Source organism: Acinonyx jubatus, chromosome D3, assembly GCF_027475565.1.
Source record: "Acinonyx jubatus isolate Ajub_Pintada_27869175 chromosome D3, VMU_Ajub_asm_v1.0, whole genome shotgun sequence".
Taxonomy (NCBI): domain Eukaryota; kingdom Metazoa; phylum Chordata; class Mammalia; order Carnivora; family Felidae; genus Acinonyx; species Acinonyx jubatus.
This window is the reverse complement of record NC_069392.1, coordinates 54,864,603-54,881,309: the sequence shown is the minus strand read 5'-3', so window position 1 is coordinate 54,881,309 and position 16,707 is coordinate 54,864,603. Positions and strand designations below refer to the sequence as shown.

At 42.3% G+C, this 16,707-nt stretch overlaps 1 protein-coding gene across 6 annotated transcripts in view; it reads right to left on the bottom strand.

The window, feature by feature from the left end:
- MAPRE2 (microtubule associated protein RP/EB family member 2) overlaps positions 1 to 16,707 on the bottom strand; it is a 156,342-nt gene that overhangs the window by 84,675 nt on the left and 54,960 nt on the right. Inside the window, exon 1 of one of the 6 annotated variants that reach the window (XM_015082324.3) lies at positions 12,523 to 12,793. The exons of the other annotated variants lie outside the window; for them this stretch is intronic. Within the exon in view, the coding sequence (XP_014937810.1) occupies positions 12,523 to 12,641 (119 nt within the window). The 5' untranslated portion in view covers positions 12,642 to 12,793. Of the gene's footprint in view, positions 1 to 12,522; positions 12,794 to 16,707 lie in introns of those variants that run through there. 6 annotated transcript variants of the gene reach the window in all.

Genomic DNA, 16,707 nt, shown 5'->3' with positions numbered 1-16,707 from the left:
AAGCAGAAATAAAATTAAAGATGACTTTTACCTTTTATAGGAGTGTGTGGGGTATGTGTATGAATTTTATATGCACTTATTAAAATGGGTATGTATACACACACACACACACACACACACACACACACGGTTGAACAGTGACCCTCCAGAATTCACATCCACTTGAAACTTTACTATATGATCTTATTAGGAAACAGTCATGGCATATGTAATTAGTTGGAAGTTATACTAAGAAGGCCATGTGGAAGCTAAGACACAGACACACAGGGAAGGAGGTCATGGAATAACAGAGGCAGAGATTGGAGTTAGGTAGCTACAAGCTTCGGAGGGAGCACAGCCCTTCCAACACCTTCATTTCAGGATTCTAGTCTTCACAACTTTGAGGGAATAAATTTCAACCCGCCCAGTCGGTGGTAATAGGTTACAGCAGCCCTGGGAACCAAAACAGTCCACACACACTTTTGTACTGATCAACCTGCTCCTCTTAACGTATTGTGAAAGCTGTTGTATCTTCTTCATGTGTAGTATGTGTGCTACATTTCATTGTATAGGTGTACCACAATGTACTGGCTTCCAGAATTTTTATGGTAGCCTGTTTAATTCCAAGAACTTGTAGTTTGGTCATTTCCTCTTTGGCAGTTTATTATTTCAAAACATCAGAACTGGTGGTCACTTAAATGCTAATAATGACCAAATCATTGTTGGCTCACATAAAAAGACAAGGACATTTTTTTCATGTTCCAGAATTCTTCAGGTGATTTTTGGCAGAGGTTCAGCTGTCTGCTAGTTAAAGTCCTTTAAGCCAAATGGACATTACTGGTTTTGGGCTCCCGTGTTAACAGGAAAGGAAACAAGCAATCATCTTATAAAAAAAAAAAAAAAAAAGTCACGTCCTTGGCCATCGTAAACTAAGGGAATCACAGGACGTCCTGTCTAATGGTATTTGGCTTCCTTTCACGGAACAAGCTCAATTAAAGCAAAAAGAACACACTCAATTCTCAAGTGATATCTGAGTGGCTGTGACCTGCTCTGTCCCAACTAGACCACAGAAAATAATCATCCATAACCTAGATTGCAAGATTACTGCTATCATGGAAGCAGTAACTCATCTGGAATTTGGCCTGAAGGTTTTGCAAGAAGATGAATAAACGACAGAGGAAATAAGTTAAGCTCACAAAATGTACTAGTAGACCTAGGGCATTTGTGAAGTCATAAGATATTTTATAATATCTTTAGATTTTGAAACATATGTGGTTACAAAAATTTGGCTCTTAGCTGCGAAGATTCTGGAAGCTAAGCATCCCCACTCTTCTCAAAAATCACAAGGTCCCTCAGTTGATCCTTTCAGGTAAACCAAAGATTTTACTGGACATTTGCTTCCCAGTTTCTCAATTCTACTTAAGGCAATTTCTCCTCAGGGGTTTAGAGAAGTCTGGAGTCAAACTAACAACACCAAAGCTTCCAAATTAAGAGAATGCATCGAGGAAGAACTGGGGGATGTTTGCCTCTGAGTTAAAAAAAAAAAAAAGAAAAAGAAAAAAGAAAATGGAGGGCATCCAATGCTTAAATACCCTGATTTTTAAAAGTGTGAAAATTGTTCTTTGCTACCTTTAAAAGAGAAAACATTTCTACACACATTTTCCTCAAACACAGGAGTGGAAAAGTTGATCCAACATCAAGGGGACACTCAATACAAAGAAAAAAGTATCTACGTAATTACTGGGTTCTTCTCCACAGAAAAAACATCCCCTAGCTATCCAGATGCCAAGGAAAACCTAGCTGTTAAATTTAACTCACTCATATGCAACTTTTAAAGTGGGTGTAGTAGTCGTTCTGCCCACCCCCCCAAGTAGAAGAATGATTCTGTTACCTTACTTTTTAAAAGTCTATTTTAATAGAGTCTGTTAATACATACCTACAGAGAGCTGGACCTAACTGCTAGAAAAGGCACTGTAGACAAAGACCAGGTAGATCAACTCTTCTTTTTTCTTGAGGAGTTTGTATGCAGGTGAAGAACACAAGACCTGTATCCATTAAAATCTAAGACAAGACTATATTACAATATCTATAATACATTTTTATAATCCCCTTAACAACAAGAAGATAAAACACCTCATTTTAAAAAACAGGCAACTGATTTAAGCCGAGGCTTCACTAAAGATACGCAAAAGGCAAATAAGCACACAAAAAGACAGCTAATATCATTCATCTCCAGGAAAATGTAAATTAAAATCTCCATGAGATACCTCTACACATCTGTTAAGGATGGCCAAAATTTACAAGACTGATAACACCAAGTGTTGCCAAAGAGGTGAAGCACCTAGAACTCTCATGCGTTGCTGGCAGGAACAATGGCACAACCGCTCTGGACATTTGCGGTTTCTTAAGGTTGACTATAGGACTCAATCATTTCCCTCCTAGGTATTTACCCCAGGGAGATGAGAACATATATTCCCATAAAGACTGTACATGACAATTCACAGAAGTTCTATCCATAATTGCTAAGAATTGGAAGTAACCCAAATGTTCATCAACTGGTGAATGATAAAATATGGTGCAACCATACAATGGATTGTTCAGCAACCAAGAGTGCCGAACTGCTGATAAACCCAATCTGGATGAATCTCAAGATTATGCTGACTATAAGAAGTCAGACACTATAGAGTACAATCTGCATGGTTCCATTTAGATCAAATGTAACCTACTGGTTGGTGACCATGTAAGCAATTACCAATATAGAGCAGTGGTTGCCTCGGGCTACGGACAAAGGGTACCAGGCATCTTCTGGCAGTGATGGCTTCAAGGGCAAATATGCGGCCAAACCTCACCTACACTTTAAATGGATGCAGTTTAGTGCATCTAAGTTAATTCTTAAAAAAGCTGATAAGAGGGAAAGGGCTACCATGTGATTTGTTTGAATTTTTTCCTCTGATTCAATTTAGACTTTTAACTAACATCTGCTACACGCCAGGTACTGTAACAGGTACTGAGGCCACAAAGATAATAGATTATTATAGAAAAAGGGTGACGACAGTAGACTGGAACTCCTAACAACAATACTGGCTGACAGTTCCGTTCTATTCTATCCTATTCTATTCTATTCATTTATTTGCGAGTGAGGGACAGAGCATGTATGCAATCAGGGGAAAGGGGCAGAGGGAGTGAGAGAGGCAGAATCTTAAGGAGGCTCCATGTTCAGCATGGAACCTGATGTGGGGCTCGATCCCATGACTCTGGGATCATGACCTGAGCTGATGACTCTGGGATCATGACCTGAGCTGAAGTCAAGAGTCGGGTGCTCAACAGACTGAGCCACCCAAGTGCCCCTACTAGTAAGTGCCCCTACTAGCTGACATTTTAAGAGATGTTTACTTTGTACCAGTCACTGTTTGGCATACTTTATATTCCATAGTTCATTTAAATCCTCATTAAGAACTCTGTGAGGCTGATGCTATTATTATTTCCACCTGCTTAAGAGGCTTAAGAGGCTAAGAGAAAAACGAGGCTCAAGAGGCTAAAAAGTTTACACTAGATCATCTGGTTAGAAAAGGGTAGAGCTGGCATAGTGAGTCTGTCTCTCTAGCAACCTGAGACTTTGAGAACCCCGACTGTTCTGAGGGTGGACCAAGAACGGAGGTGCCGGATGGTGCAGACCATCTGCTCAGTCCAGTCCAAGTTCTGAACTGGGGTTGAGGTAGCAGTGACACAGTCATCACACAGGCTAGAAATATGTTTGCTGTTATTCATGCTGACACCTTTAAGTCAATGTTATGACAATGCTATGTGCAGATCAGAAATCCCAGGGAGAGAAAACCTGGCTTCTCAAACACCAAACCTGCTTTTCAATTTACCGTGCACTGCTAGCCCCACGAGGGGATTTTGCCAAGACTTACAGGTCCCTGTTCTCTCTGCCATCAGCCTCCAGCCTCGCTGGCTGATGGCTCTCATCTCTTTCTCCTCCTCTCTGGAGAGCTGGCGTTGGAGGGGCAGATTCACTCTGCTCCCAGACACAGAAAGACAGGGGTCAAAGAGTGAGGAGGGAGAGGCTGGCACAACCGTCTGGGAAGCCCTCACACTGTACCCACCGAGCACCCCCTCTTCCCCATCCTCCTTTACTAACAAGACATTCAGCCCACAAACTCCACAAGCTTTCTATTTCATGGTTATTGATGGTGAGCAGGTCCCTATAGCTGGGATAATGCACTCAGAGCTCCCCTTTTGTTTATTCCTAATTGGTCAGTCTCCATGGGGATTCGCTCAACCTTCATCCAGATGGGGGGGGGGGGTGCGTTGGAGCAGGGAGGTACCGTGAATGCAGATGGCTGGTTTCCTGCTGGCATGGCACTATGGCAGGGGTCACATTAAGGCCAGATATTGCTCAATAACTTCCAGAAGGTAGGAAGCTGGTCGAAGAGCTGGGGAGGCCAGACGTCTGCAGCCGAAAAAATGGCACTGACATGGTACCTCCAGCTTTAGGGGCCCACATAGCACCTCACACACACAGCAGGTGCTCAAACGAAGAGAAGAAAACAAAAATTCCAAGGGGGTATCGAGAAAGAAATCTCCCAGAGGATTATTTTGCAGTTAGTACAATATTCCTGGAGCATACTAAGCAGGCCGGACGCATTACAGATCAACACAGGCGGCGGCTCCAGAGCAGCCGGGAGAAAATGAAACAAAATCTGGGCTATGGGCTGCTATGTGCGCAGCCTCACAGGGCAGATACTGGAGGAGCACATTTCATTTGTGATCTGTGACCTCTTTTTAATGTAAGAATAGTACCTGCATTAGGCAATTCTTTACCATCATCCACGTGACTTCAGTAAGTCTGTTATTTGGAGATGCTTCCCAACATATTTCAGCCCGTAAACCTCATGATTTAAATGAAAACTAATTTAAAAAAAATTTTTAATGTTTATTTTTGAGAGAGAGACAGAGAGAGAGGGAGGGAGGGAGAGAGCGCACTCGAGATGGGGAGGAGCAGAGAGGAAGACACAGAATCTCAAGCGGGCTCCAGGCTCTGAGCTGTCAGCACACAGCCCCACGCGGGGCTCGAACCCACGAACCGTGAGATAATGCTAAACGAAAACTAATTTTTAAAATTCATGCTATTAAAGTACTAACTGAACCACCACTGATGAGGCAATACATTTATGGAATTTCAATTTAAAAACAAAATGGTACACATGTATTTATCTGTGCAGTTGCCACCATTATTATTCTGTTTCTCTGTGCACATCAAGTAAGTGGGAATAGTCTTATTTTCCTTTCTGTATAACAGTATACTGTACAGTATTTAACCTAGTGATGGTCAATGCAACTATCATAAAAATCTGGAGATCAAAGAGATAAGCCTTTTACTCTTCCCACATGACTTTCTGTCAGGATAAAGGAACTTTCCTACGCAGGTCCCTCAACATTGCTGAGACTGTGCCTCATGGCTGTATTAAAACTTATTTACAGAGGTCATACTAAGGGAGACACACACACACACAGTTTTTATTTACAATGCTCCATTTCTGAAAGCTTGTGAAAATTACAGGACTGATAACTTCACTTCTGCTGGACAGTGATCACAAAAATCGGGGTCAAGTGTGGGTCCCCCCACCTTCTCAGATGCCTCCTACCAAGTACTATTTGACAGCCTGCTGTCCCTGACCCTGGGGGTTTTAGGAGGAGGGGCTGTGCAATATTTCCCTCTGCATTCTGGGGGCCCAGGAGCGGAGAAGAAGTCAGTAAGGTTGCCTAAAGAATAGATTCTTGAGCGACTGTGGGAGTTTGGGCTTAAATCTCAATTCCTATGTAAAATCCAGAAGTGGGAATTTAAAAAGCTACATTAGCAACAACTTGAAAACATGTTTTGGTATTTCAAAATGACAAAAGGAAATAGATGTGGTAGGGGGTGGAGCCCACTTTGGAAGCTTCACTTTCTCCCGATGTGTGTACCCACCAAATGCAAACCCTGCAAGGAATCACAGGGTTGGGGGCTCTTAAATAAAGGGATACTGCTATTTAACATAGGAAAATGTCCCCGAAATGTTCATGCCTCTGGCAATTTTGACAAGTTACCTCTCAGGGCTTTGCCAGGATAGGATTATACTCAAGAAAAAAATTAATGTCTTTAAAACAAAGCAAAACAAAAACACCACTTCTGAGGGGGAAAAAAAATGGGATCACAGAAATCTAAGGAAGAACAGTAGAAGAGAAATTTCAGGCTTATGCAACAACCAACACTGACCATCGACTCCAGGACCAATTCTCTATGATAGATGACAAGTCTTATAGACTACCAATGCACACTATACATTAAAAAAAATTTTTTTTAACGTTTTTATTCATTTTATTGAGAGGCACAGCAAGAGCAGGGGTGGGGCAGAGAGAGAGGGAGACACAGAATACAAAGCAGGCTCCAGGCTCTGAGCTGTCAGTGGGACTCGACCCCATAAACCGTGAGATCACGACCTGAGCCGAAGTTGGACGCTTAACCGACTGAGCCACCCAGGCGCCCCTGAGCACACTATACATTTTTTAACTCCTACTTTTCGCTCTCAAATCTCTTGCCCTTTTTCTTTTCTGTTCCAAGTCATGGCCAAAATCTGATGCCTCTTGCCTCTAGCAAGTCAGGTCTAGAAATAACAAAGACTGAGCTCTAGCCATATTTTCTTTACTGGACAAACTACACAAAGTACACCATCACTAAAAGGAGCCATATCAACTTGACTATCCTATGTATATATCATCACCTTCTGCTCTTTTAGAAACAAACAAACAAAAAAATCATGCCTAAAGAAGCAAGTCTGTCCTGGTTCAAGTGAGTAAAATTCTAATTAGCCAGGGGAGATCTGACACTGAAAACGTACAAGTATTTTTTCTTTTTTTAAGTAACCTACTAAGAAATTATTTCTTGGTGGCCTACAAAAACTGTTTAATCTTTATCCCGCTATTTTCATTAAAATGAATGATCACCCTTAGGGGATGCATTTAACAAAAAAATTTTGGAGAAATTTCTTTGATTCATACTACAGGTTGAAAGGTGGGTAATTTCAGTTTTTGCCTATGTGAATTATACATTTCCATTTTGAAAGAATTTTCTCAGGAAAATACAAATTCTAAGGGCCCCAAATACTGAGATAAACCATCAGAATTTTGAAATGAACTAAGAAGCAAGGTCCCTGTCATACTGGTGGGATGTGTGTGGAGTGTTATAGGAAAAAGCGCTGCTGGAATTGTGCGTAAGATGCCAGGGGAGTAGGACACATCCAATTTAGTATCACAGAGGCCGACACTGAATGGCAGCCTAAAGTCAGGAAGAATGAAACTATTCTAACTATATATATTCTAACATATTTCATTGTGAAGAAACATACTTTTCACAAGAAAAGAACAAATCAATTTTTTTTAAGTGAAATGTAAAAAATTCAAAAGTAAGCAAATCTACTCAATCCAGGTTAAATGCTCAGTCTACTCTAGAACCTGCCATCAAGGGGATCACCTTCTAGCCATATAAGGAACTGGCTCTGGAGCCATTTGGAGTGCTCCAGGAAGCTTCATCTGAGAATATCTGTACATTTTCTGGCCTTAAATGACTCAGAAGGATCCTTCACAATGAAGTATCATCCACCCTGCTTCTGAGTTTGGGAGGATTAGAACAGCGCCCTCTTGAAGCTATATGCTAGCTACGTCTTGAAGTTCTACAGCTAACTATGAACTGGGCTTCTACAAATACAGAAGTCACTGTCTGAGCTAACTGCCAGTCCTGTGAAGGGACAAAGCTGCCTTGATTGCTTCTACTCCCGGAAGGAGGACTCAAGTCAGGAACGTACACCTAGTCTCTAGGGCGGGGCTTGAGAATTCAGTCAGGGCAAACTGAGTATTCTCTAGCAGTTCTGGCCCTCTAGGGTGGGGCACTGGAGGACTCCCCATTTCCTTTCAACTCCCATTTCAAAACAAGAGATAAATGCCAGCATGCATTTCTATTTTCATTATGCTGTTTTTCCATTAATGAGTTTTCATTAGCCTTCAATTTTCAAGTTCTGACTACCCTGCCTGCCTTTCAATGCCTCGGCCTTATCTTCCACTACTGCCCAATATGCACACCTTGTCAGGCCAATGAAAATTCTGATTCTAAAGCCTACACTCCTTTCACCAAGACTTACGGTCTTCCTCAGTGTTGTTTAGTTTCCTAGAGCACACTGGCTTTGAGGGGATCTTTTTCTACTTTGAATCACTGTGGACTGAGGAAATGCAAACCACGTTTACTATTAGATCAAGCCAAGTATTCACAACAAGGTAAATCTGTTACACAAGGAGTTGCTTATACATCTGACTTTGCTCCAACTCAAAGTCCTTAAGGGGCATCTATCTCAGACCTATCTCAGGAATTTGTCGAACTGTCTAAACCGAATGGAATATTTAGATTAGTACCAGTAATTCCTGCTCCATTAATCTAAGGGATTATTCATGGAAGCTTCAAGAGGTCCTATCAATACAGAAAAGATACTGCATATGGAAATCAACGTCCTCAACTCAGAGGACCACTTCAAGCCACTGTTCTGCCAGGATTGTACCCTGTAAGAAGATACAACCAGTGACACCCACTGCTGAATACGGGTGAGCATCTCACCACAGGTGCCCAGAAGACCAACCCCTTAACAGAAGTTCGGACAAAGAACCCTGAAGAGAAGTTGAAAATTAGGCACCTACCAAGCATCAAGTAATCCTTTGATTTTTACAAATACGAAGAAAAATATTAAGGACAAAAGTCACTCTTTCCGAAAAGTTCCTATGACAAGTAAACCCAGATGATACTGTGACATACCTAATAGACAAGCGAAGCTAAGACTTTTTGCTGTCTGCAGCTGCTGTTGTGGGGAGTAAGGATCAGAAATCTACATTCTGGTCAGAGAAAGCCGTGTTATGACAGCCTCTATGAAATGGAACATGCCTTCACAACTCTTTTATACACACACGATATTTCTTTTTATTTTTCTTAAGAGTTCATTTTGCAAAACTGGCAATGCTGGGTGGGAGGGCCAAGGTCTTAGGCTTACATTTTAAGTTTTGCCTTCCTTCACAGTCCGCTTCCTGGAGCCAAGCCTTTTTTTTTTTTTTTTTTTTTTTTAAGTATTCCGAAACATATGCTACTGTAGTTGCATGTTCAAACACTCATGTGGAAACAGTCCCCTGGACTTATACGTTCATTCTTAAAAGACTGGAGTATGCAAACAAAGATGCAGTGGGCAGAAGGCCAGTTAATAAATCTCATTTCCTACTAGCATCTGCATGAAACAGAGCTATAGGGAGTAGCTCCTCCAGGGAGAGCCAGAGCACGACTCATTCGCTCTGTGAATTAAACAGTGTCACCTCAGATGGCCCACACCACATTTATTTTTTAAGCAGCTCTTAAAATATATGGATTTCTCGTGCTCATAAATGCACTGAGGAAGCTGGGTCCAAGGCACTCACACAGTAGTGAACATGAATGGTGGAAACATCCACACAGTCCTGCTGAGCCATTTTTGCACGGGCTCCTTTCAACTGAAATCACTAATGAGAATAATTTCCGAAAGGTAACTTGCTCTTCCTATCAAAGCGCACATGGGTTTCAATAATGGCGTACCACCCTCTCCAGTCCAGGCTACAAAAATGGGCTTGGTTACACAAAGAGATACCTGGATTAAGATAATCTGGGTCATGAACCATATTTGACCCTTATCTGTAAACAATCCAGTGCAAATGTCATGACGATAATGTCTCTTGCTGGGAAGAGTGACCATCTGTCCAGTTGACAGTGCTGGAAAGAACAGTGTTGTTCCCTAGGTGTCCTCTCCTCTTCTCACCTATGCCAGCTCTTGTCCTGGAGCTCCGGGAAGATCCCTTTGCAGTAGTAATGGCATTCTTCTTGTATTTACATAGATCGTTTAAGAAAGTCTTTGTTTTAAATGGTTGAAGCTAACGAGCAAATACAGAAAATGAAGCCAAAGGTAAGGGAACCGCTGGTAAAGAAGTCAGCAACGGAATCAGGAAAAGTATTCCCTCTGATCGTCCCAGGGCTCCGGTCTTACCCAGACACTCCATGGGACTCAAAAAGAACTCTTAAGCACATATAATTTTTGAGGGCTATAATGAACCCACCACCAAAGCAGACTTTATTTGGTTAAATCTCTCTACTTGGGCTTTCACAGTACCTTCCAAGTTTCCTCAGCAATTACATGGCAATATTATTCCAGCCTCAAGATGCCAAAATAATTATGGAACACTTCCTGGATAGAAAAATGTCTCACATTTTTCCTTCCCCTATGCCCCTCCAAAAAAATAAGTGAGAGTTATACTACATGGGCCATCCACTTTGAAAGGAAAGCAGACCAAAGAAAACAGAAGGTGGATCTGTCTTAGCGTACCCCCTTTGTATAATTTAATACCAATGCCACCTTGGAGGATTCCTTCTTCATTTAACCTATGACATCTCTCACTATGGTGTCCAGTAATCCTATTATATAAAATACAAATGCAATAGTGCTCTTACTGACTTCAGAATTTTGTACAGTCAGATCTTCTTTAAATTCAGTTTTGTTTCTCATAGAATTTCAGGTACCATTACAGGGACTCAAAACAAACTGGAAATAATTTAGGACATGGAAATAACTTAGATTGGATTTAAAAGGTAAATAAGATTTCATTTTATAGCAATAGTTTGCCACCAAAAGGTAGCATTTAGCCTTTCCACCACCAAGTAATTTTCCATTGCCATTTCAAGTTTGTTTATATGACTAATAAAACCCAACTAGGCAACTTCCTTTGGCGTATGTGGTAAAATTCGAACTCTTACAAGCAACTGCTACTTATACGGCAGAGATTATGTCACTTAAGAAACGAGGGTTTCAAATTTATTATCCGTAAGAACAGTTGAAAGAAGTGAGGTTTAAAAGCAACTCAGGGTTTGGGTTTTTTGTTTTTCAATTCTATTTTAGGCTTTGGAATGTGCACAGGGAAAGGTGGATGAGTAAGGGAGAGAAGGGACCCAATGTTCCAATCACAAGGATCTTCAAAAGGAGACAGTCCCAGAAGCTGTGGACCAATTTTGGTTTATATTAAGAGAATAACAAGTGCTTGGAATCTGTAAGGATGCCATGTCAACCTATTAGCTGGAACCATAAGGCATGAGATTTTGGTGACCTCATGGGCACAGCCAAAATTAACTCCAAGTATTTATGCAACTGCCAGAGATGACAGGGCAAAGGTTGCTTATGATTTTTTTTTTTTTTGAGTCAGCAAATAGGGTTTCTTTGGCCACAGAGGAAGTCGGGGTACTCTTGGTCCTATTTTGTAATTATGTCATATTTATACACACCACCGAATACCCATAATACCATCTGAACAAACGTTTAGATGAAGGCATTAAAAAAAAGAGTTATTTCCTGTTGCTCACTAGCTGAGAGGATGCGCTTTAGAGGTATGTGTGCTCTGCCTGAAAGCAAAAGCATTGTTAGTGGTTATCAAGGTAACACTTAAAAATAACTACCCTAGTACAAAAGAACTTCAGAGGAAATATGAGGGAAGCTATCAGTCTCCCCTCAAGTCTGGCCTTGAGCTGCATTAGGCTCTAGCTGCATTCTCCATTACATTGTTATCCTTATCAAACAATGCAAACAATTTTAATGAGCTTATCTACTAGAACATACTGCCAGATATGCTAATGTAAAAATGATGCCAACCTTACAGTCCGACTCATTAATCAAAAAGCTCACAATACAATGACCAAGATCAGTCCCAGCCTCACATCAGACCTCAGCAAAATAGCAGGAATTACCTTCCTACTGTTTAAACAAGGGCGGGCTCCCCCACCCATGCGGAGGCTATAAACTCCTAAGAAAATGCATAAGGGCACCCGGTTTTCCTCAGGTCCATTGCAGTCCGGTCTCTTTCTAATAAACCACGGGTTCTATGGAGAAGATTTTGGTGAATGTCTGACACGGTGACCTCTGCTGTCAATCCTTGCACCAATCAGCGAGCAGAATTCTTACAAAGCTCCATCAATCTGGCGGTTTAACATCACAGACTGCAGCTTAATCTAGAGGATTCCATCTTTCCTGCACACACACCAGGGCAAGCGCAAATATTTTTCTCGCCATCCTCCCGTTCTCTGCCTTTAGGCACAGCCTACCCAATGGTTCCTTTAAAATCTAAAGGAAAAGGAGAAAAGGAAGTGCTACAGCGTGTCTCTCTTTGGAGAAAGGGAAGAAATTGCTTGCGTTTTTACCAGTGTGGAAGGAAGGCGATGGAAGGAGACCCCTCGCAGGCAGCAAACCTATTCACAAAATGCTCTCCATCTGCAATCATGAAGCCTCAATGCACGGCTAACATGACACATGGAAACAGCAAATGATCACAAGCGCCCTCGTGAACGCACGTCTGCAGCCCGGTCCGGGCGCAGTGTCCGCTCCATTATATAACGGGCCGGATTTCCGCGCGCCCCCGCCGAGCTCCCCCGCCCGGCGCCGCTCCGGGTGCCAGCCCCATTACCTGTAGGAACGCTCCCCGCGCACTGTGTGCTTCCGGAAAGGAATGATGGTCCCGTTATCCTGGATGATGTCGTTGTTGTTCTCGCCATTTGGGGACAGGGTTTGGGTCGGACCAGGCATTGGCGCACTCCCGAGGTAGGGAACAAACCGCGGCGGGCTGGCTGGTGAGGAAGGTGGCTGCGTCGCGTCTTCCCGCTCGCCTGCTCCTCGCGCAGACCTTGCCTGCCGCCTGCTCGCTGGCTCCCTTCTCCCCGCTCCGCTCCCGCCCCGCCCTCCTGCGTCCCGCCCTCCCGGCTGCTGACGTCAAAGCGCCGGCAGCAGTACCGGGTCACGTGGCCGGGCCTGTCACCATAGCAACCCGCTAACTCATCACCTCTCCTCAATTCGCACTGGGCCGAGGCGTGACCATGCCAGCAGCTCCAGGCAGGCACCGGGGCAGGCCTACATCTGGCACGTAAAACCCCAGGCCACCCCCAGCCCCCCTCGCAGACTCGCCTCGTCTGAAAACCAGCTCTTCCTCTAACCATTTCCTTTCCGACCCGTGCTCCAACTGCAGCTGTGTACACAAAAGAACGATTCAGGCAGAGGGGTGTGGGAGACCCTTTAACTCCTTCAATACCAAGTTCTTACAGCATTCAAATTAAGCCCGGTCTGGTTTCAAAAAATATATAGAAAGATATGGTGGCCTGCTTCTAGAAAACGTTCACCTTATCAGCTTCCTCCCCCATTCTCTCAACAGCAGCAACCTCCTTCCCAAAAGAAGCCCCAAAGCTGAAAACCTAAAAGAAAACTGCTTTTCCTTCCAATCAATGTAGCCTTTCCTTTAGTAATGTGAAGATTAAAGATTGCAAATTAAGAGATTATCTGCACAAAAGAATTCTCAAAGAGGGCTTAAAAAAATAGCTACCCTTTTAGCACAGGGTAACCCAAGAGCCCCCAATTCCAATTCTTCAACTGCCTCTTGATACCTATAATTAACTCATTTATTTTATTTTCATTTGTATTAAACAAGTCAACACTCAAGTATTTGAAAGCTCCCCACATTCTAGCTGTTCTGGATCATTGCCACACAATTTTCAAATACATTGGCTATGAGACAAGTGCGATTATCATCACCCCTATTTTAAAATGAGTCAACTATTCTATGGAAACCAATTTGACAATCAATTTCATATATTAAAAAAAAAATGAGTAAACTAGTGAGATTAAAGTAACTTGCTCAAGGTCACAGAGCTAGGAAGTGGTGAACTGGAACATCAAAATGACATGCTTTTTATCAATGTGATTGGACAGTACTGATCTATATTTAATGTGAGCTCATACATATAGATCAAGGTAAGTAAGAATCAAGTACTTTATGTACATTCGCAACATGACCACTGTGAACAGACCTGTGAGCCGAATTGCTAGTACTAGGCAAAGTCGATGGATTAGATTATAAACTCTCAACAGACCCCAGATGCATCCATTGCTTTCCTTCAGAGAGGAGAAGAGACTTTAAAGGATCTCTGCTCATCAAAAGTGGTCTCTGACCTTTTGTGGGTGTGAAGGGAAGAACCGGGGTATAAAAGACAGCATAAATGTATGTAGCAGAAAGTACGAGGCTATATGGCTCATCCCTTCACATCATTGTATGGTTTATCAGCTTGATCATTTTGTGGTACAGACATTTAAAAAAAAACAACCCACAACTTTGTCATTCCTGACAATTCTCCAGTGTATCTCCGTGGTAATAAGTTATTTCTGGCACCAAGCTTCTAGAATTAGAAGCAAAAAGTTCGCAACCCAGATGGTAATGATAATCTCAAACAGGGTTTTTTGGGTTTTTTTGTTTTTTGTTTTCTATTTTATATCCTTCTTTGGGGCCATATTTTAGAAGTTTTTGTTTTCTGCTTTTCCAGTGAACTCCAGTGAATCTCATCACATGAGATTTTTTTCCCCCTCGTACAGTAAGGATCTACTTCTGACCTAAGACTTGCAAGGTACACAGATAAACATATCTAAGTACAAGAGATGTACAGCAAGCCTCACACTGCACACTGAGCTAATGAGGCCTGTGAGTGTGTGCAGTCATTGCTACAAAGATCCACGGTTCCTCTTACTATTTCTGTTACTGGCCCCACAGTTGTCAATTTCCTTACTAATTTGTTCCCTTTCACCAAAGCTTCCCCTTTCTTTGGGGATAGTCTGGAGGTGAAAAGCACAGTCTACAAATCAAGTATTTAATGTTTTTAGAGTACATCCTCTCATTTTGGGTTCTTTAGTACAGCTTTCTTCTCCACGATCCCATCTTTAAGCAATAATTGGTGTTATCATGGGGACTAAATTTGTCAGAATTTGAATGTATAGCTCCTTGACTATCCCATCTTATTTTGTGGAAATTATAGTCCCACCGTTTCTATGCTGCTTATGAAGGAGAGGACTATGGCCAAGAATTTGGGTTGATGGGCTAAAAGGGAGGGGTGGTGAGTCAGGTGAAGGAGGTATCTAAGAATCCTTGTAAATCTTCTTCTAAGACTGCTGTGAGCCATGATACTATAAAGGGACCCAGAGAGCTCCAGAGACCTGTGATTACCCTCGGAGACACTGGGGTAACCGGGGTAATAATTTGAAAATACTAAACAGATGTGTTTTCATTCCTTTCCCCATAAATCAAGTAGCCTGGCAGCCATTCTCCCATTCAGCCCTAGGGAAAAGGAGAGGGCAAATTCCACTTTGGGAAGGTGGTTGTAGGATACAGGGGAAGTGCCAAAAAGACAGGGAGGGGGAGGAAAGAGTCTACCCCTTCCAAACCTGACTGAGTATAAGGAGATGAAAGGAGGAAAAATCAGGTCCCCAAAGGGAGATGTTACAGAGGTCTGGCTTTGTTCTCAGCCTCTGGGACTTACCTTGACCTCCTTTCCCATTTGAGACTCTGAGAAATAACCACCTCAACGAGCGTCTCCCCAACACTTCCCTCCCCAAGCAAGGTACAGTCCCAGCACAATCAAGACTAAAATCAGTGGCTTGGTATGGTTAGGCAGAAGGGCCAGGGGGAAGGAAGGACATCTAAAAAACTGAACAACCACCCAAGAGACAGAGTTATTCAAAGATAGTCTAAACTCCAATAGGTTAGAATTCTGTGGATTGACAAGTTTAAAACCATTTGTTTTCCCACCTCTCATCAGGGTAAGGACTACCACATAGATCAATTATAGAAAAAAATAACTATGCAAAAGCATCTATGAATATCTGAGTGTGGATTAAGGTTTTATCTTATGTACCCAGGTGTTTCTAAAATAAAATATATGCAGACCATTGTCTTTCATTTCCAACTGCCCCACGGAGAAACGGCTCCTTCATCAAGCATCAGGATTAAAACTGGGCCTCTGGAGCCAGTCAGATCTGGGTTCCTTGCTTGGTTTCATTACCTGCTGGCTATGTGACCGGAACAAGTTACTTTGCATCTTTAAGATTTAGGCTCCTCACTTTCCTCACCTAGAAAGTAGGTGTGATAATGCTGCTTTCATATGGTTGCTGTGAAGATGAAGTTACAGAATATATTTAAGGCAGTTAACACAGTGTCTGGCATATGACAAAGGCTCTTTAGTGGTAAATGTTCTATATAAGGTGGTGCCAGGGTGGCTGAATCCGTTAAGTGTCCAACTTCGGCTCAGGTCATGATCTTATGGTTTGTGAGCTCAAGCTCTGCATGGGGCTCTGTGCTGACAGCTCAGAGCCGGGAGCTTGCTTCATGTTGTTTGTCTGTCTGTCTCTCTCTCCCCCCTCCTCCGCTCGTGATCTGTTGCTCTCTTAAAAATAAACATTAAAAAATAAATAAAATAATAGGTAAGGCATGTTCTTGTGTATGAGAAGCTGGTACAATAGGGAAGGTCCTAGGCTTGTCCTTGAGGAACTCATAAGGTTGTAGTGAGCAAAATAAAAGTACCAGCAATTATGATACAACATAATGCTGTAATAATGGTACCATACAGGGTGACATAGACCCATCAAAGATGAGCACCTAATTTAGAATGGAAATTAGGAAGGAGGTCTGAAAAGTTCCCCCAAGGAACTATCTCCTAAGCCTTGGATGAGTAATAATTATAACCTTTTTTGTTCACTTCCTACGTGCAAGATAGAATGTGAGATCCATTAGGGTAGGAGCTCCAACTCTTTTGTTCACTGCTATCTCTGGATCTCCTAG